We start from the raw sequence: 22,540 nt of genomic DNA, 5'->3' as shown, positions 1-22,540 counted from the left end.
TTAGAGAAAAGAAAGAGGGGGTAGGGTTTGTCGACTGGAGAGAAATCAAAATTAGGAAAAAATGGAGATGTGTAGAATTTTTTTTTTGGGCTTAAATAGTTTAATATGTAATATATGGGCCTGTTGTACAATGCTACTGTACAACAGGTTGTATGATCCTATTTGTGGAAAAGCAGCGTATCTTGAAAAATCAACTTGACAAATCAAGCTACATCATATTGTAGTTGTCCATTGGAGTTGCTCTAAAGCTATGAGACCGTCTTTCCTGAGTTTTTGTATCGCAACAAATATAAAGATAAACAAATAATTATGATTGAAAAAAGTTGCTGATTATCGTTTACAAGGGATCAAAATACTGTAATAATTATCTCTTCAAAAATGGGGATTTCCGATTTCTTCCAATCGCCATCCATGGATATTATCATGTACGAAATCACTTTGAAAAATATTGAATTTGTGATTAGATATCATCACAAATTGTATATTTTTATTCGATTCAATCATACAAAATGTAAAATTTACATTAAATTAATTTGAATGATTCAATTGATTTCTGCTCCAGAAAAAGACTCCCCCAAAACCCTAGAATCTTACCTCAGATTATGATCAATTTACCTCACATAACACCTGTTTTCTTACTGATTTGAATTTAATTTCGCTATATGATCTCAGTTGATTGCTGTTTTTTTTTTATTATACTTTATATACCTAGTTGTTCAATTATCAATTTGATGTTCATATAGTTGTGAATTTGTGTTTTCAATTTGCTATTGTAGCATTACATTATTGAGTTATTGACTGGTTCCTGTTAATTTAGGTTAGCAAATTGCGAGTATTTTATCGTGCAGACGATTTATCTCTCGTTGCAGGAATTGACATACCTAAGACATAGTACTCGTTGACAATTTTTGATAGGATGTTGAAAATGAAGCATATTGTTGTTTAATGATAGCTATTGATAAGATTGGATACTCTTTTAGCAGTGATTATTTTAATCTTTGATTGTGGGTATGTGTCCAGTGTAGTGCATGTCTGCATGCTTAGTTATACAGGCCCGAAGGGTTTGACAGTGTTGGTGGTGTGAGTTTTGTCAAGCCATAGGGTTGAAAAACTCGTCCAACTTTCGATAAGCCTTAAAATTAGAAGCAGTGAAGCTTAGTATCATTCGAGTCATTGGAAAGTGTTGGGTACGACTGATGAGTCTGGCAGTGGCATTATGTCTGTTTTTTGTATGCGCTCCAGTTTCTGTCGTACTGTCAGATACGGCTAGTCAGGATGGTCAGTTTTATGCTTGCATTTATTTGTCTTTCGTGGTTAAATTCATAAATTGAAGCTGATGCCTCAACTCCTGTGATTATGATACCTTGTTGACAGCTTTAAATCTGGACTTCTTCTGTTCATAACATTTAATTAGTTGAATATCTAGAATTTAACTGTGTTGAGTTTTATCTTGTCTTCTGCTAACATGTGCAAACCCAGTAAAGGTCTCTGACTCTCTGTTAGTATCTAATGCAGTTGCCGCTTTAGTATCTCTGAAGCAACTTTGGAAAAATGTACCGCTCTCGTGGACTAATCATGGTGATCCTTGTAACGATCAATGGGAAGGAATTGGGTGCAATAATGGTTCCAGGGTGATTTCTATGTAAGTATCTTCTGAAATAGAGCTTACAACTTTGATCATATCACATATCATTCTCTAATCTGGCTTTGAAAGCTTTTGATTCAGGTCTTTATCAAGCTTGGGTTTAAAGGGTATGCTTTCGGGTGATATCCAAGGATTGTCTGAACTACAGATTTTGTATGTTCGATTGTTTCCTACTCATGCTTTACCTTGTTTAATTTAGCAATTCGCATCCACTTTACTTTCGTTAAACTGTTTTGTTGGTCCATTGTTATTGGAAAATAGCGGTAACACCGTATAGCTTCCTGAACTGTTCTGCTCAGGGGTTTTAGTTTGGGTAGTATTCTCTTACTAACACGCTGTTTCAGCAAAACGGTGGTAATGGACAATATTTTTCAGTCATATCTCATTCTTAATTTCTTAGACGCTTTTAAATGGACATCGTATAAGACAAGTCAAATAGGATAATAAATTTGGGACCAATATAAATGAGAGCTCCATGTCTGGCTGACTGTGGCTTGTCCCAGATTCGCCATCCTGTGACAATAGGCAACATCTATTAAGTTGCTCCGTAGAGGTCTCATTTGAACTCTCTACTCTCTTTTTAGGTCGTCTATGTGTAAACGACATACTTAAATCTTTCTTTTTGTGTGTGGTATATATGCTCGTTGTAATTTGTGACTCACATTACTTGTCAACATCATTTTCTTCTAGATCCTATTGATGCTTCTTTTTGTGCCTGGGGGAATATGAAGTCTATAAGTTGTTGGAGGCTCTTATTTCCATACTTAGACACTTGAATTTAGGCAAAAATGGGAGATCTTCTCGAAAAGTAACTGTGTACGACTCTGCGCAGTTGCAACAAAGTCAGAGACTCAAAGGATCTTCTGTCCGTTGTTCACTTGTTTGCAACAACCCTGTTTTTTTTAACTCATTATCGTTTAAACTAATACTTGTCTAAAATGGTTTTCACACAAGTATTAGTGTAAAACCACTAGTTATAATTAAAAACCCCCTAAATTAACTTCTATATAAATTATGTGGTCCTTTATTAGTGGTTTTACTTGTAAAGCGGTTTTGCACGAGACTTTCTCATTTGTTAATTACAGTTTTTTTTTTTTGTAGAGATCTGTCTTATAACAAGGGATTGACAGGGGATCTTCCTGCTGCAATAGGGAAATTAAGAAATTTAACCAACCTGTGAGAACTATCAACTTATAATCTGGGATTGCTTACCGTTGCATGGCATATTTAATCATTAATCTGGTTCTTTGGCACTTTAGGATCCTAATCGGCTGCAGATTCAGTGGATATCTTGATAAGGCAGTCGGATCTTTGTCAGAGCTGGTATTCTTGTAAGAAACATTTTGATATGTAAATTCGGGTTTCTGTAAGAACTATTTACATTACAGTGGATTGTAGTTACTTCAGTTTGTGTTTTTTCAGAGTTAATGTTAACCTTCCAAGTGATATTGAGATGCTTCTACTGTGATGTTCTGCAGATCATTGAATGGCAACAGGTTCAGTGGGAGCATACCGAATTCTCTAGGCAATCTATCAAAGCTTAACTGGCTTGATTTAACTTACAACATGTTTAGCGGAACTATCCCTGTCTCTAATGGGACAACGCCTGGCTTGGACCTGCTAGTGAACACAAAGCATTTGTATGTTTTAAAAGTTACTCTGTACCCTTTTTTTTTTTTGTAAAGTTATTACTTATCATGATGCAGTTGGAAATAAATGGACCAAACCCTTCCTTCAAAGCACTAGGGGGCGTTTGGTTGGGGGGAATAAGGAAAGGGAAAGAGAATAAAAATGGTTGATTCCTTTTGTTGTTGTTTGTTTGACACAAAGAAAGGGTAACCCATAACCCCCCTTACCCCCAAAACCATTCTCATCCTTACCCCTCCCCCCCTTGGGTAAGCCCATAACCCCATAATCCCTTCTTCCTCCTACTCCCTATTTCCACCACTCCCACCAACACCCACCACACCCTCTCACACCGTCAACCACTGCCACCTACACCCTACACCCACCACACCGACACAACCACCACCAGGGACGCCGACACAACCACCACCGACGCGCCGCTTTGTCCACGCTACCCCATATCCTCAACCACTAAACACCACACCAACACCTTCAGTAACTCTCCCACCCCACCAACCACCACCAACACCTTCCTCGGCCACACCACTACAACCGCCCGACGCCGGCCACACCAGATCTGGTGTTTTAAGGGGTGGGGGAGGGGTTTTCGAAGGGTTGTGGTGAATTTTTTTTACAATGAATAAGGTGTTTGGGGTCGGGATTGTGGTGTTTGTTGAGGGCATGAGACGCGGTGATTAGGTTCGCCGTGGGGTACCGTGAGGAAGATCGTCGGCGCCACTACTTGTGGTGGTGTCGGTGTAGATAATGGTGGCAGGTGGTGGGTAATGGTGGTGGAGGTGGTGGATGTTGGCTTTTAATTCCCTTTTCCTCTAATTGTCAACCAAACACCCAAGTATAATATGGGTGATCCCGTTCATTTCCCTCTCTTACCCTTTCTTGATTTCATTCTCTTACCCTTTCCCATACCAAACGCCCCCTAATTTTTTTTTTCTTTTCTTGTTGGTTTCCTTTGTTTTTCGGTTATTTCATGTTCAGTCACTTTGGAAGGAATCAACTCAGCGGTGAAATTCCACCTCAGCTGTTCAATGAGAATATGACATTGATTCATTTGTAAGTACCAATAAAGATACTGCATACTATGTCCTTTTTTTTTTTTTATTGAGAAGGAAGATAGGGCTTGAACTCTTGAACTGCTGTTTAATTAGTTACTTCATCGATAAATTATAGGATCTTCATAGTTGAACCTGTTACCATTTTCATTAAGTTCTGACTAATATGTTTTGCTGACAGGCTTTTGGATAATAATCAATTTACCGGCAGTATCCCATCAACTCTAGGCCTAGTGCAGTCACTGGAATTCGTGTAAGCATCATACGTCATACATTGCCAACCGTATTTGAAAGTACAAGTGACTGAAGATTGTTTATGTGCGACTGATGTATTCTCTTTGTTGATGTGGTTGCTTATCAGACGACTTGACGGGAATTCCTTGACTGGGTCTCTTCCTACCAACATCAGCAATCTTACTAAAGTTTCGGATATGTAAGTAAACCAATTGGCTGGCTATTTGTGATCTTAGTTTCTCGAACTCTGATCAAGTATCCCTTATACAGTTATACCCATGTAATAAATCCCGCTTTAGGACTTGATCTCGATCGCTGCAGGATAAATGGGAAAGGCGGTCGCAATGGGTTCCAAAACCTTCACAAAATTTGGCATTTTTTTTTCAGGTCTCTATCTAATAATCAACTGACGGGCCTCATACCGGATCTTACTGGCATGAACCACCTTAATAACCTGTGAGTGTGTATGTCCACATTGTACTGCAAAGTAGCCAGATTCTAATTTTGCGTAAAGATTAACAATCTTGGTTGTTTTGGTGTTCAGGGACATGAGTAATAATACCTTTGAAGCCTCGGATTTTCCATCATGGATCACCGAATTGCCTTCATTATCAGCTTTGTATTCTTCTCTCTTTCGTCCCGAATTAATTCCCACGTTTTGATCATTTAGTTCAGTTTGGTAGCGAGTTGCGTGTCCGTCACTTCGACATGAAAATAACCATATTTGACGCTCCGATAACGTGTCGTGTCCGACACTCATGGCCGAGTCAAAGTAACATACATCTAACTCTATTTTCCATAGAAAATTCTAATTTAAAAAATAAAGATGCATAATTTCATTAAAAAAAAACGACAAAATAATTTTTATTTCAACTGGTACTTGAATTAATAATTTAAACTAAGCGGATTTTCTTTTGATACATAGATGTAAACCCCTTTTCTCTAAACCGATTCATTACATTTGATTGATATATTCGTCATAAACGAATAACCCAGAAAAAAAAATCATATTTTAGAGTATACTAATCTTTATGCACCCAACTGTCAAAATAAAAAATAAAAAATTTATGCATCCAAACAAAATGATTTTAATGTCTGGACTTTTATCAGAACAATGGAAAGAACTCAGCTTCAAGGCATAATCCCGGCTACATTATTCAGCCTTCCTCAGCTAAAAGAAGTGTGAGTTTTAATCTAATTTTGTACACTACTCATGGTCAAATTTTATGAATTTATGATTTTTGCATGATTGATGTAGTAGAATGTATCCAATGTAGCACCTTTTTGTAACACCCCAAATTTTGACTAGTTTGAAAATTTGTGAAATATATTGATCTACTTCGAAGAATAGCTATTTTTGGAAATTTACTCGGAACATGCATAAGCGAAAAATATATAGTAATTACTCGCTCTTTTATGTAGAGCTGGCAAGTCTGACCCGACCCGAGTGACCCGATCCAAACCCGAGCAAACCCGACCCGACATGACCCGAAAATATTGTGACCCGATACAGGCCCGGACGACCTGTAACCCGTCACGACCGATTAGCAGTGACCCGAACCCGATATTGACCCGACCCGATGCTAACCCGATTAAATTGATGACCCGACAATTATTAAGCTTAATTTTGATCAAAATGAAAGTGATTTTGTGTTTAGATTGATATGTTTGACTTAGTAATGAAGTAATTAAACCAAATAATAGGTTAAAAACTAAATTTAATGGTAAAAAAGTATAGTAATGCGAATTATGCGATTAAGTTACCAGACCCGATAATGACCCGACCCGACACATCATTTGACCCGATAACGACCCGAACCCGACCCGACTCGACCCAAAAGGGTATACTGACCCGGTATGACCTGAACCCGATATGACCCGACCTGACGTGACCCGACCCAAACTCGACCCGACTGACCCGATTGCCTAACTTTCATGTACACGGTTTTGCTTAGTTATATACTCTCTTCCATAACTTTTCCATAACATACACTTCTTAAAAATAATAAAAAAATAAAAATCCTTCTTCTAAAAGACTAATTAAATTAATACCAAATTCATCAATTATGCTTCTTAATTCTCATATTGAATAATAATAGTCCGTAATTCTGTTTTCATCAATTTTTTTGTATCAAATTAATTAGATACAAATTCAAGTACGGCTAATTTTTTGTATCGTAATTACCTCTGTTTTGATCCTTGTGATAAAGGAAACTGAAGAACAATAGGTTGAGTGGCTCTTTGGACCTTAGGGAAGTACATGGCTCACAACTTCAGCTTATTGATTTAGAGAACAACAATATTTCTGAAATCACTCTAGGACCTCAAGGTGCTAATTTCCGAATAATGTAAGCTTTGTGAATTGCAATTCGTCTAATGATCTTTTACTCCCTCTTTCCTGGTCAATAGTTTACATTTGTTTTGCGAAGTCCTCAAGTAAGCGTAAATTATTGACTGGGGCGGAGAGAATGCTTTTTTTACTGTCAACATCATGCATTATAACTTAGAAGGCCTGGTAGATCTCTACAGAAAATTGTGCCTGGATATTTGCACTGATGAGTGATGAGATTTATGCTTTGGTAATCTTCTCATTCATCTGCAACTTATATGAAATGTTTTCCTTATGCAACATTGCAACAACAGCATCAGCACAGTCTTAATTCCAAATTAATTTGGGGACAGCTAACATAAGTCATCATTTGAAACTGTTGATGGCGGTTAACAAAAAAAAAAAAAAAAGAGAAGGAAATACTGTAGTCAATATTCAAAGAAACCTAAAAACGTTGTGCTTGATATGTTTGTTTGATCATTGCAGACTAGTAAAGAATCAAATTTGTGAAGAATCGGTTCAATTACCTAGCTACTGCATTATTCCTCAACCCAATCCTCGATACTCAACACCATCAACATGCCCTTCTGTTGCTTGTAATTCTACTGAGATTGCCAGCCCCAATTGCCAATGTGGTTATCCATATACTGGAACCCTTGAATTTAGAGCTCCTCAATTTTTTAACTTGCAAAACCCCACTTACTATACATTGTTGGAGCAGAAACTGATGGACACCTTTCACTCCTGTAAAACCCCTGTTGATTCTGTGTCTCTCAGTAATATAAGCAGAACTTCATTAAATTACCTTGACATGCACTTAGAGATCTTCCCTCTCGGCCAAGTTCGATTTAATAGGACGGGGATTTTGAACATAGCCTTTATTCTTAGCAATCAGACTTTCAAGCCACCAAAAGAATATGGGCCGTTTGCTTTTAGCGCTGATGACTATTCAACATTTGCAGGTAATTCTGTGTTTGAAATCAACTGGATAACGCAGATAAATCATCATTCAGGGCTTGCTTGGAATGAGGGTAATCTTTGCTATGATAATAGTGGTCAACATAAAGGAAAAGAAGTGGGAGTTGTAGTTTTGGATGGAGGAAGGGGAGAATAGACGGCGGTAGTGACCCAATTAAGGGGAATGAGAATTGCTAAACTCCACCACCCCCTTTTTCCTCCCTTCCCGAATCACTTCTCTCGTACTTTATTCTTCAACCACTGTTATCCTAGAAAAAAAAATGCCCTCATTCTAAGTGAGCCTGGTCTTTTTTTAATACTCGCTCTCCCTCTTTTTATTTAGATGCACCTGGACCTGGACCTGTAAATGGATCAAAGAAATCACTCAGCGTAGCTGCGGTTGTTGCAATTTCAGTAGGATGTTCTGCATTTTTGCTGGTACTGCTGTGTATTGGAGCTATCATTTTCTATCAAAAGAGGAGGCCTAACAAAACTGTTGATCCTACCAATACTTCAGGTGGTATAACAATGTGGTTTTACACCTCTGCATAATTGGCTTGGACCTGTCGATTTGGTTTGTAAAAAATTTCCTGAAAATGATTTTTTTCGAATTCAAGGTTTTATGTCATCTAGCTTTTGGACGTACCCGGGAAGCACAGCTAGCACTTTACAGCTATCAGGGTCAAGGATGTTTTCATTCGAAGATCTAAAAAAGATCACAAACAATTTCTTAGAAGCCAATTGCATCGGGTCGGGGACCTACGGGAAGGTAAACTTTTAATTTTTATCAAACGTGTGCTGCCCTTTTTGTTTGTTGTTCTCTTCCCTCTTTCTGTCTATCTTCTTCTACCTTTTTGTCTCTTTTGCCTCATTTTTCGACGGTTCATGTTAGCAGTCAGGTGACTGCAAAATACTTTTGGACAAAGGCATTGTTGTTATTGTTGAATTTTCAGTAATACCATTAGCAAAGATGATCTTTTTTCACAATACTTAATCCTTTCAAAAATGCCTTCCATTTTTCACTATTTGGTTGGTTTAGGAATACCTTCCTTTTTTCAGTATTTTATAGGCGGAGGGAGTAGTACATATGCTAACAATCTAGTTCCTCCATGAACATGGCTGCGAAAAGAAACTATCGTTCCTTATTGGCTACATATCATTGGTATTAGGTCGGTAGTTTGGTACTCAAAGATACATGAAATGCAACAAGGTGGAGGGTGAAAATGAAAATGGTTGAGGGTGCTGATAGAACTGAACTTGATTATCTTCAAGTCTTATTTCCTCTAGTATTGACTTTACTCGTGGAAAATATTCGTTAGTATTGACTTTACTTGTGGAAAATAGTACTCCTATGACATTGTTTCCACTGTGTATGTTGTTTACCGTACCCTTGGCCTTGTTTTGCGTCAGTTAAATTTGCCATTTTATGGTTGAAACAGATCTCATATAGTGCTCCCATGTGTACGAGTGTCATTTTTTTTTATTTACTCTTCTTTCGTCGTTGTGATATCTGGTCAGGTTTATAGGGGAACTCTTCCAAATGGACAACTTGTTGCTGTTAAAAGAGCTAAACAAGGATCGACACAAGCTGGCCTTGGGTCTAAAAATGAGATAGAGCTTTTATCTAGACTACATCATAAGAACCTAGTGAGTTTATTGGGTTTCTGTTTGGAGAAAGACGAGCTCATTTTGGTATATGAGTTTGTGCCCAATGGTACGCTAAAAGGGAGTCTCTCAGGTACTAGCTGATACTTCATCCTTTTAAACCGCTGTGTCACTCTCTGTAAGTCTCTGTCATTTATGTGATCAGCAAACATAGTATCAGTATTCCGAGGCCATTTGCAGTGGTAAACATTAGGTTGCTGACAAACTGTTCGTAATCTATTCATCTATTGATTTAATTGATTGTGTAAGGGGATACAAACTGAAGATAACTGAAGCATTTCTGTAGTGTCTGATCTTGTGTGGATTGTTAAGGTAAAAGGATCTAGACGGGCGTTAACAAAAAGATGAAAATTTCTATGGAGGATAAGCATTTTAAATCATTACAGCAGAAGAATATTTTGAAAACATTGAGATTTTGTGGTGGGTTGTCTTAGAAACTATGGAATACAAGATATACAGGCGCCGCCATTCTACTTCACATATACCAAAAATGTTATCTTTGTGAATAGACTTTACAGATGCCACATTGCTACAAATCTACTGAAAGAGCTAATAAGTTACCAAAACAGATGGTTACCTTTCCTCCTATAGGTAATATTCTTCTGATACTAGAGCCATCAGAGATGATTGCTCATAGCGTTCGCTTAAAAATATAACTCTTCAAGTTTTTGCTTACTGTTGAGTAGCTGCCACAGGAACATTTGCAGCAAGTTCTAACTTACAATTTAGTTTGTGTAAATTATGTTTCCTTTTTCTCCATTTAGTTTCTTTTTGCTAATATATCCGTCAGTGTAAGATTTTGGCGCACCTACTGATGTACTATGTATATTTTATGATGCAGGAAAGTCAGGGATAAGTTTGGACTGGAGGAGGAGAATCAAGGTAGCCCTTGGTACTGCAAGGGGTTTGGCTTACTTGCATGAACTCGCCAATCCACCGATCATACACAGGGACATCAAGCCCAACAACATTCTGCTTGATCAAAACTTGAATGCAAAGGTTTCTGATTTTGGCCTATCTAAACCTGTAATTGATGATGGAAAAGGTCATATGATGACGGAAGTAAAAGGGACAATGGTGAGTGTAAATCCATCCTTAACCCTTTTTCCCTGATTTAGTGTTTATCAGTACTGTTAAATTTATACGAGTAATACCGTAAAAAGGCAAATTTACCCCAAAACTTAAGAGAACCTCATAAGATGATGTTGCTTTCATAGGTCAAAGAGAAACCAAGAGCTGTTCCATTTAGAGTGACTTCGGAATAGGATTTAGGACATCTTCTCAGATAAGCTTATTGAGTTAATGCCTACATACAAGATTTGTGTTTATTCAAGCTAAATTTACCCCTTTGCTGAAGTTTTTCTGTTTGCACAATATATATACTAAAAATTGTGTAGCGAAAGAGATTAGCTTATTGGAGCGATAGGGATCATCGCTAGGAAATAGCCCTAGGGAAATCACCGCTGAGGCATGACGGTACAGATTACAGGAAACTACCTCTTCAAACAAGAGTACAAGACAACCAATTACTTGGACTTGCATTTATAGAAGGGTTTACAATTTATAATAACACTGAAAATTACAATTTATTTACATGCAGGGATACTTGGACCCAGAGTATTACATGACCCAAAAGTTGAGCGAAAAAAGTGACATTTACAGCTTCGGAGTCCTAATGCTTGAACTAGTAACCGGGAAGCCTCCAATCGAAAAGGGGAGATACATTGTCAGAGAAGTAACAAATGTCATGGATCGAGCGAAGGACTTGTACGGTCTTCATGAGTTCCTTGACCCGGCTGTTGGTCCAGACGTAGCATTGAAAGGCTTTGAGAAGTATGTGGATTTAGCTCTAAGGTGTGTGGAAGAATCAGGGGATGACCGACCTGTCATGAGCGAAGTGGTCAAACAAATCGAAGAGATTTCAGAAATGGCAGGCTTGCATCCTTATTCTGATTCAGCTACCAGTTCAGCAACATTTGATCGGAGGTATTCCCGAAAACTTTATGGTGATGAGTCTCTCTATAGTCATACAGCCGCTCTTTCCTTACGAGAATGACAGATCGAGAAGCTATTTACTCGACATTTGTCTCCTCAGTGAACATACAAGCAAGTTTTGTGAGCATATATTGTGTATAAGTTGAAATGCTGCATTACTGCAATTATTTGATACTGTAATGTTTTTTCTGTTCAGGATTGATTTTACACACTTGTATAATCATACATCCTCTAAAAACACAAGTTTGTATTCATATATACAGTATATATATTCCAAATCCGTTTTAAACACAATCAATATTGATCGTCAAAGATTGAAATCAATCATCGCGTTACTAATGCACCAAACTTTAAAGCAATGACAGCTCCATCAGTCCATCTCAATTAAGTATTTACGTGACGAGGCATAGATCCATAAATCCAAATAATTTCACGGCACTATTTTTCAACTAATCAAAAATCAAAAATTACAATAAACCCAAGTGAGTAGAATACATCAACAAACCTCCATTAACAAATAACATTTGGTAAATTCTGAGAAAATTCAACTACCATAACACACAACACATTGCTACTTAAATCAATCAATCAATTTATGATCAATTCAATGGCATAAAATATAATTGGAAATTACAATCCCCACTAAACTAAAAGAATAAGAAAGCTCTAATATTTTCCCGCCTAAATGAAATATTCCATATTTGGGCTTCATTATATTTTATCTACAATTGGGCCAAACTGCTTAATTCCTTATAATTCTTATTCCATTTAAACATTTATATACTTACAATTGGGCCAATACTGATTAGTTGCATACAATAACTAACCTACTAAGATAGGAGCATTTTTTTTTTGTACGAAAGAGGGACAAAGCCCCGATAAATTAACTATTAGCTATTACACGGAGAATAGCTACCCCAAAGATATCTTCGCTAAGATAAGAGCATTCATGTATTGTTTTTACTTCTAAAACGAAAAAATTGTCAATAATATATATTTTTCTTACACATTAATTTAATATCTATTTCTACTCTATACAACGTGAACATTTAAATTTTGGTTAATTTTTTAATTTTTATTTATTTAATATATACATAAGTATATTTACTAAAACACATATACACACAAAATAGTTTCAGCAATTTTATATAGAGTAACAGTGGCGAACCTTCTTTTTTCTATCTCTTAATACAAAACATTACTAACATTAAGTTTTATTCTATACTAAAATTTCAAATGGAGTTAAAATAAGTTAAATATAATTAAATAATTGTTAAATTCTCTAATGTTCTTATTTAAAAAACCGCGTGTGCGCGGGATTTATATTAGTAAACGCAATAAATAGAATCCGTCGACAAAACACCATTGACTCATACGCAACATTTCTTAAATTCCGAACGTTCAACATTCAACTTCCACCGCAAATGAAACAAGTTTTTTCATTAATTTATTATTTAACTTTATGAAAAAGAATGAACATATAAAAGTTTGAAAAATGGGAATAAGTTTAGTAGTAATATATATGCTTTTGATTTTGAGTTTTAATGCTACCCATCCATTGTATATATATGGATAGTAATTCTTGAGTGTTAACAATGATGAACTTAAATAGAATCCATCAACAAAACTCAATTAACAACTAACATTTCTTAAGTTCCGAACATTCAACTTTCATAACAACAACACATTGCTACCAAAAATCAATCAATCAATTGATCAAATCAACTACATAAAAACTAATTGAAAATTACAATAAACACAAGAAAATAAAATCCATAAACAAAACTCCATTAACCAAAACGAGTAACATTTCTTAAATTCTGAACATTCAACTTCCATAACAACACAACACATTACTTTGTAGTTTGTGAATTTGCAATGTTATCACGTGCACAACAACGGATGAGGAGTTTGGTGCCTTGGTGCAACATTGAATTAAATTAAAAAATCTAAATAAAGAGGGGTTAGAACTTAGAATGAGCGAAATTAGGACGCGTTCAAGTAAAATGTAAGATTGTTTAATATTCTGATTTTTAACAGTGTTTCACTTTTTAAAATGCGAGTACTAATTTAGATGATTATACGATCATAGGAAAAAAAAATTGTGTTTGAACAGACCAAAAATGTACTTCAATATTTTGGCAAAATATATAGAGATCTAAATTTTTAGGTCTGTTCGATTTTGTATTAGATAAATATATTGACTTGTTTTAAACTTTAAACTTTGCTTAGTTAAACTATCTAGATTGATGGCATATAGATTTCCCCAAACGTAGTGAGTGTCGACGGTGGAGACCGGAGAGGAAGTGATTGTCGAAGATGTGATAGGCTGATGAGGTGAGTGGTGGTGGGAGTGGGTTGTTGGTGGAGGTTGTTGAACTTGGAAGGGTGGTTACTTAATCAAAACACACAATCGTCAATATCTCATTCATTTTCCTTCCTTACCCTTTCCTTATCTAATTCCTTTTAGGTAGTGTAAACATATACCGCCAACGCCCAAGTATAGTTTTCCACAAAGGTGGAAAAATTAAATCAAACCTGGTATTTTATTTGATTTTAGATGAATGTGACTATTTTATATACCAGAAGTCCAGTAGTTTAAGAGTAAAACACAAGTGTGTATAAATGATTCAAAATGTAAGGACAAATAAACACGAGAATATAAATAGCAAAAAAAAGACTGTCTGCAAGTAGATGATGCGAAAATTCGGGGGTATAAATGTTTTTGAGGTTAAAGAAATAGCAAAAACACAACGATATAATTAGGAAAATACAAGTTGCAAGTCGGTGATGCAAGAAGATGAGTCTAAATGTGATGAAATCCTATCAATTATGAGCGTGTCGTTTTCTTGTTAGTCCATTATCTCTTAAAAATAAAACATAATGGAATAAAAAATGAAATATGTATGAAATTCAACCAAATGAAAAACGTTATTTAGCAAAACAAAATCCACGTAAGGCTAAAAATTAATGTTGTGTTTCCCAACACTACCTAATCTAATTCAAATGTCATTTCCAATTTATTAAAGATAATGTCGAATTCGAGCTACCAAAGTAAATCAATTTGTGTAATCTAATTCAAATACCATTTCCAATTTGTTAAAGATGGCCCTAAAATGATCACACACACAAAATGCATGATGACTAAAATATGGTCCATACATGGTGATGATGATATTCTAGTTTGTTCACTCAATTCATGGTAAAAACAAGTACCATAATTGGAATTAGTACACCATTTCACCATATAATTAATTAATTTACCCACTAATAATTAATATTTCAAAATTTCATCATACATTTCTGCCGCACTTGAATACAAGTAATCATTTGGCACGATCAAGTGGAGGAGTAGTTTGTGCTAAATTTTTTAAATTTTCAATAATCATTACTAATTTTGTGTTTAGCCGATTCACAAAGAACTTGGGTAGCCATCCTGCTGGATCTAGCTGTATGTTTCAATCAACAACAAACCAAAAATAAACACAAATTAGAAAACAATTATAATCATAAACAAGTGCATTTTAATTAATTTCTTCATCTGATTAAGTAAACTTAATCACGAAATATGCAGATGTAAACTATTTACTTGGTTAAATCATAATATATGAATTAATATGTGGTACTTATGACATGGGTTCGATCTCATCATCATCAAAATCATCATTGAGGCTGCCTTTATATAAAAAAAAAAAAAATCACAAAATGTCCTCTTTTTCACGGATAAGCATATTATTAAAGTAAAGAACGGGGTAATCATTTTATGATTACATTTATTTATTTTTCCAAAAGTAAACTCTCGTTGTTTTATCTTTAATTTTATCTAATTCCAAAACAAACTTTTTGAGCATTTGGATAAATAACAATAATTGGTATCCGATGGATTCTTGCATATGTAGATATGATATAGTGACATTATCGACTAGTAGTAGCGAACCTTTACTATGAGCAGTCAGTCCTTCCCATAATTTCGAGAAAGTTGAATTGTCAACATATACTGTTCAGAGTACATATATATATATAAGTATAAATAATTCCTACACGATTGTGGTTTGGAGTTCGAGCCTAGCTACTCCATATTTTTGTTCAATATTTTCATTTGCACGGATTTTAAACTAGTATTTAACGTAGACATACCCCGGCCCTTACCAAACAACTCCTAACTGTTGAAAGGGAAAGCTATCAACTAATGGTCAGACAATCTGCCATTCACAAAACTTGAGACTTAAGCATGCTTGTGCAGATTGCATTCCTCTTCATCTTAATCTCCTCAAATTAAACTCAATTTTCACCAAATAAACCTAATTTATTTTCATGATAAAACACTCTCATTTTCCTAAAATAAATAACCGAAGAGGTCTTAGCCTATATAGCTCACAGGTCCGGATCCTCCTCCCCATATATTGTATTGATCTTACGCCTCATTTAACACCGAATAAATAAATAAATAAACGCAAATCGACAAATGTAGGGCAATCCTTAACCTACCTGAACAACATAGGTGACCATGCAAGAATCATTCTTAAGCTTTTCCACAACCCATCCTGACTGCAATAATATGCCTCTTATGGCTTTGTTCTGCCTTGGGTGCAACCCCAGAGCTATCTCTTTCGGAAGCGAAGCTACCGCAACCACCTATATAAAATAAATCATGCACATATTAATAATTACAACTTCATATTATAGCCACAATACTTTTTTTCGGGTGTATAGGGAGCAACTGTGGCAATTTTTGATGCTGACGGATTTTGAACAATATTATAAATATCGTAATTTAATGTCTTTTCTCTTTACCGACTCAACTGACTGACATCCGAATTACTAGTAATAAACTAGTTTAAACATTAAACCTCGTGCATTATATATGCACGTTACTTAAAGTTTAATATTTTTTTTTATAAAATACTTATATAATATTGGTACCTTATAGTTGTTTACATTTCTCATCATTGTATTTTGCTTTGATAAATAAAAGCTATGACTAAAAATTAGTTAAGAAAATTGAGTAATAAGTTAAAATGTATTTAAATGAAAATAATTTTTTATCTATAAAAGCTGAAGCCAATAAAGCTTTTCTATTGGTCCATAGTTTTTAAGGATTAAAAAGAAAAAAATTAAGGTAGGACCCCCCATGTTCATCCTACCCATTTAATTATCCTCTCTCCTATATTTCACTTGATTTGCTTTTCTTTTTCTCCTTTTCAAACTACTGAATTTACCATATTTTAATTTTAGTTTTAACTTTTTTTATAATTACATATTATACATATATATTTTCCTAAAATGTTAGGAAAACATCTGAATGAAAACAATTAAAAAAATTACAAAATAAATAAAATTACAAATTATTTGTACTGGTTTTCTTATTGATAGGTACCCAAATAACATTCTTATACAAAAAAAAATGCAAGTCTTGATAAGAATTAAAGCACATTCATATAATTATAATTCATAATGTTAAGAAATATACAAAATTTAGCAAAATTTGAAGAAGATTCATATAATTATAATGTTAAAAAAAATACACATGGTAAAGATTTTAATGATTATAAAAAAGTAACAGCACAATTCATTATATGTGGTTACAATAATAGATAAGAGGCTCGATTAAAATCAATACCGTCTCTATGGACAATCTATATTATTACGATATTGAACACTTAACATTTGTTGTTACGACCCGTGCATTTTTTTTTTGCACGGGTGTAAAACTAGTTTTATAGCATAAAGCTAATAAGTTTCAATTTTTTTTTTCAATTTTTTTTGTCACGAAAGTAATAACAACGATTTCTAGCTTTGATTTTATACGGAATATGGTTCTAATAATAGCACGAGTAAAAGATTTGGCAAATTATAGTTTTATTTCAATTTTAATTTATTTTAATTAAAATATTATAACTTAGACTTTAGTGAAAATAATATAATTTGATGAAAATATTAATTTAAATGAAAATATAATAGATGAATTAAATTATAATTGTTAGTTTCCTTTTTTGAGAATATGCATTTTGACGAGAAAATGATAGAGATCACCTATTCATTTAGTAAATACTCTTTATAGGGGATTATATGGACAATGAATTATGTGTGAATGAGGGGATTACCAAAGTGCCATCATCCATGGTCTCGCGTCGCTCGTAAACAATGAATTCTCTGTTTTTAAACAAAGGCTTTGCAGCATCTCCAAATTTTAAACGTATTATGCTCAAATTCTCTTCCAAATCCTTTATGTATTTTGCCTCCACTAGATCAGAATCCCATTGCTGTGTTTTATCAATGCCAAATTGTCAATAAAGCTAATTTATTCCGAAAATCCACAAATAATTACAAATAGTATACAAATATCAACAACAATATTACCCAATGCGTATTATCCTACAAAGAGTTTTAGAAATAGTTTGTTTCAGGCAGACTCGTATTGAAAATTGTGTAAATACCTAAAGCAGAGACAATTTAGCGAGTCATTTAATTTTATGGCAAGTTAGAATAGAGGGTCGACATTAATTACCTACTCGGAATGAATAATGAGATCGAAATAGATAATTTTTGAAATATTTAAAAAAGAACAGGGTTTTAGAAAAGATTAATTACGCAATGATCGAGTTAGTACACCTACTCCATGACATTTTTTACAAAGAAAAAAAAATAGACAAACCTTTGCGGCATCAATGGCATTGGCAACAGAAATGAACTGTTCAGGGGAGACTGATCTAAGCAGCCAACGACTACGAAAAATGTGGAGTGATCCTGATCGTCTTTTCGATATTTCCATGCCATCGTCTAACGAAAGAACCTTCCATCCATCACTACCATTCCCATTCCGGCTTGAGTCTGAAGCTGCTAAGAGCTCTTGTATGCAATTCTCACTGGCATAATGTACATATCTCCTTAGGGAGTCTTCACTAATAGACCTACCAAAACCCGTCAAATCACAGTTATATAGCTTAACGATTACAATAAGGTTAATAGAGTTAATACAGCATGTCAGCTAGCGTAGCTGGTAAAAACCAGGTATTCATGACATGATGCTGAAGTTAATAAAGCATGTCAACTAGCGTAACTGGTAAAAACCAGGTATTAATGACATGATGCTGAAGTTAATAAAGCATGTCAGCTAGCGTAGCTGGTAAATACCAGGTATTCATGACATGATGCTGAAGTTAATAAAGCATGTCAGCTAGCGTAGCTAGTAAATATCCAGGTATTCATGACATGGGTTCAAATGAAAAACGTAGGAATAAGAATAGAAGAATTCAAGCATGGAATGGAATGAAAGTGATTACCATGATCGGTTCGAAGGAGCGGGGCTACTAATTGTCATTGATGAGAGCTAGAAATGGTGAAGTTGAAGATATGGACCCTTTTGTTTTAGCACATAGGAAAGTTGAGTAAAGAAGGAAAGCATAAATACCATGAAAGAAAGAAGGAAAGAAGTGGAAGGTAGGGTAGGGAAGAGGAATGCAAAATTGCTAATGGTGGTGGGGTTGAAGATTAGTTATATGAGTGGCATTTAAGAGAATAGAATATTAATTTTATTGGGGGTGGACCAAAATCATTTCATGCACATGGAAATGCCAGGGAAGAGATGGGAGAAGAAGAAGAAACATGAAAACAAATTATAAAATTTTTTTTAAAAAAAAAATAAAGATTTTCTTGCTTGAACCTTGAACTATAGACTTTTTTAAGTGGTACGTCTTTTTTTTGTGAAAACACTTTGACTGGCTATAACTCTCGCCTATCTGTTCAGAAAATAATGCTTTATTTTTCAATGCAATTCACCAGTTCACCGTCTTTACAAGATCTTTATTTGAAAATCATTTGTGCTCATGGAAATGCCACGGAAGGGAAGGTAAATGGGAAGATGGAAGAACATCTTTATAGGTTTCTGCCAATTCTAATAGTACGAGGCCAGGCCTTCTGGAAAGAAGCCCGACAATAAATCTGTGATGGTTTGACTCAAAGCGGACAGTATCCTATTATCGTGGACCGTGGACAATAGCGCAACAGAGAGCCAGAGACCCAAAGGTATCAACAGTTCCGCACAACATATGAAATCAAGGATTATAATCATTGCTTCTCTCCCATTGTTTTTCTGTCTTTCTCTTAAAGACTAAAGAAAAGATTCCATGTTGTAGAAAAAGAGATGCATAAAATTGAGGATAGAAAAGATGAAAGCACATGGACTGTTGCAGGCCCGGTCCTAGACTTCTCGGGACCCTAGGCGAAATTGTGAATTGGGGCCCTTTAAAAAAATACAAATGTATGATCAGTGGCGGAAGTAGGAATTTGAGGCATGGGGGCACAATTTTTTTTCTCCAATAAATTATTTTGGCTTGAATTTTTTTTAAAAAAATTTCCTCTAAATAATTTTATTTAGCGTAAAAAATATCGAAAACCTTAATAATGTCTCTTGTTATACACACTATAATTTTTTAAATAAATAATGTTTTAGTTTGAATTTTTCTTTAAAATATAAAAAGTTTCAAATAAATATGCATACAATTAATATCTTGGTAAATAACTTCGAGGTTTGCAGCACATATAAATAGAATAAAAATTATGGCTAAGAGTCTAAGACCCAAATCAACGTATAAAAACAACAACTACTCTTCTATAAGATCGTTTCATAAAGATGGGACATGCTTAATAGGAAAAGATAAATTTCAACAAAAGAAAAAACAAGTTACTCCATATTAGCATACCAACACAACTAAAAAGAACAATTGAAAACCTACAGTACCAAGCACAAAACCCCCATTAAACTCCTGCCTCCTCCGCCACCACTTCCTCTATAATCGACGGTTCGACACCACCATTACGATCATCAATCGCATCTTCTTAGGTCGCCCCCTTCTATTCTTTTGTCACTGTCTGGCGCTAAGGCAGATTTCTGAGTTTTGATTTTTTTTTTTTTTCATATTGGGCCCCTTCCAAGGTTGAGCCCTAGACAAATGCCCCTCATGACACCCCCTAGGGCCGGGCCTGGACTGTTGCTAAGTAGCATTACACAAAAAACAGGAAGAAAGAAAAAGAAGAATCACTACTAATTAAGTTAAGAGTATAAGAAAGCTTGATTGAACACACTTGTGTCAATGTCACAAATCACTATCACCTATGTTGATTAGTTAATGTATGGGGTATTCTTAGGATGGAAACACCCCAAAAACAATCTATATCCAGACGGATTATATAACAGTTGTATTGAGATATGCACAGTACTTTATGATATAATGTAAAAAAGGAGCGTGTAGTTTGATGGGCAATTTTACTTTGTTACATTAGATACTCGATTAATTACTCTCTTCGTTTCAATTGCTTGTTAACTTTCTCTATCGACATTTTGTCCAACAAGGAAATTAGGAAAGGAATGAACCACTTATTGACTTTGTTTTCAGATGACAATTAGATTCTATTATAGAAGTGAGTGAAGGCAATGTACATTTAAACAATCAAATATAGAAAAGTAAATAAATGACCGAAACGTTCAAATTTAGGCTTAAACAATCGTTGATTGAATACACTTGCTATGTCAATGTCACAAATCACCATCACCTATGGTGATTAGTTAATGTATGGGGTATTCTTCGGTTGGAATCATCAAAATGATCTCTATCACATTCTTAATAACAGTTGTATCGAGATATACACGAGTACTTTATGATCAAATAAAACGAGCATGTTTCATATTAGATCTTGTATTCATCACTGTCGATCTTCATTTTAATTGTTTGTTTGTTTCTCAATCGACATTTAATTAGTCTGACACATATTATCTTTGTTTCAGATGACAAGTGGATTCTATTGTAATAGTGATAATGTACATTTAAGCAATCAGATACGAAAGGGTAAACAAATGACTGAAACGTTCAAAACAGAATCAACTACGAGCCGATGAATATTACATGCAAGTTTGGGTTTAAACAATGCTTGTATGACCATGGGTGACAATGTGACATAACGACCATGTACATTTAAGCAATCAGATACAGAAAAGTAATTAAATGGTTCAAAACATGATCAACTACTAGCCGACGAATATTACATTCAAGTTTAATTTTAAACAATACTTGTACATGGCCATGGGTGTCATAATGACCCTACCATAAAAACTAATTAAGGTCCCAAATCACGTGCTAAGACGATCAGAAAATGTCAAAAATTTAAAAACATGACAGCAAAAAGAGGTGATCTATGAGTTTGGAAGGATGCAAAATTAGAGAGAAACAATTAATTTGTACTTTCCGATGTAATCCTTAACATTATTCACTGCCCTTTGATTGAAGATCATGTGTCTTGTGTGTACAGGAATTCCATACGTATGTATGTACGGGTCAAACTCTCTCATTACCAAGATCTGGACCATACAGCCAGCCATTACTATTTACAGGATTTCATGTGGGTGGCTTTCTAATTCACTAACTGTTATTTTGTTTTGAACGGAAAGTGAGATGATGTTATCGGGTGGTATAGTTTTATTGTTTTAATGTTTCCTAGATAGTGGATTTGAGAGGCTGGTACCAGAACTCAGTATCACCGGGTGACGCCCTTTTATTATCCCATTTTTGTGAGAGGGCGACTTTCTATGTCCTATCATCAGTATCACTGGGTACGGTGACGCCTTCTCGACATCTTTTATGCAGAATCCATTGTTTAAATGGTTCCTATATGATAGATGTGAGAGAGTGGTATCGAGACTCACTACTGACGCTCTATCATTGTCCCATTTTCGTTAGAGTGGTATCTAAAGAAGGCTTAAAAGACGATTTCAAAGTAGGTATAACTGTTATTGTAAAGGCGCTTTAATTGGAAATAAGGCGACCTTACATATGATTACGACCCTTTTGATATTACAGGTGAACGTTTATGTTAGTGACTTCATTTTTATGTTTTTGCCATCGGAAGTGATCCTTAGTAGTTTGTGCGCGCTGTCCATTTATTTTCGCGGTTATGTAGTTTCAAGAAAGTTTTTGTATGGACATTTTACAAGAGATTCCGCGGAATCTAATGGTGAAGTTCAGT

General features: G+C 34.9%; 2 protein-coding genes across 2 annotated transcripts; one reads left to right on the top strand and one right to left on the bottom strand.

The window, feature by feature from the left end:
* Positions 1-270: 270 nt before the first annotated feature.
* Positions 271-11,721, top strand: LOC141599088 (leucine-rich repeat receptor protein kinase HPCA1-like). Its single transcript, XM_074418988.1, has 19 exons — positions 271-425; positions 1,516-1,642; positions 1,727-1,798; positions 2,747-2,821; positions 2,905-2,976; positions 3,124-3,285; positions 4,268-4,342; positions 4,523-4,594; positions 4,703-4,774; positions 4,963-5,031; positions 5,120-5,194; positions 5,686-5,757; positions 6,786-6,923; positions 7,391-7,866; positions 8,205-8,378; positions 8,479-8,630; positions 9,380-9,599; positions 10,368-10,603; positions 11,127-11,721. Coding segments are annotated over exons 2-19 (2,670 nt in total). The 5' UTR covers positions 271-425; positions 1,516-1,640; the 3' UTR covers positions 11,583-11,721.
* A 2,935-nt stretch (positions 11,722-14,656) lies between these two features.
* LOC141599087 (uncharacterized) lies at positions 14,657-19,081 on the bottom strand. The gene is made up of 5 exons (XM_074418987.1): positions 18,805-19,081; positions 18,177-18,432; positions 17,626-17,784; positions 16,010-16,156; positions 14,657-14,970 (listed from the first exon to the last, which is right to left on the bottom strand). The coding sequence occupies exons 1-5, from the start codon at positions 18,840-18,842 to the stop codon at positions 14,848-14,850; spliced, it is 723 nt and encodes a 240-aa protein (XP_074275088.1). The 5' UTR covers positions 18,843-19,081; the 3' UTR covers positions 14,657-14,847.
* Positions 19,082-22,540: the final 3,459 nt, after the last annotated feature.

This window comes from Silene latifolia, chromosome 9 (genome assembly GCF_048544455.1).
Source record: "Silene latifolia isolate original U9 population chromosome 9, ASM4854445v1, whole genome shotgun sequence".
In the NCBI taxonomy this organism is placed as follows: Eukaryota; Viridiplantae; Streptophyta; class Magnoliopsida; order Caryophyllales; family Caryophyllaceae; genus Silene; species Silene latifolia.
Note: the sequence above shows the minus strand (reverse complement) of the source record. Positions and strands in the feature narration are given on the sequence as shown.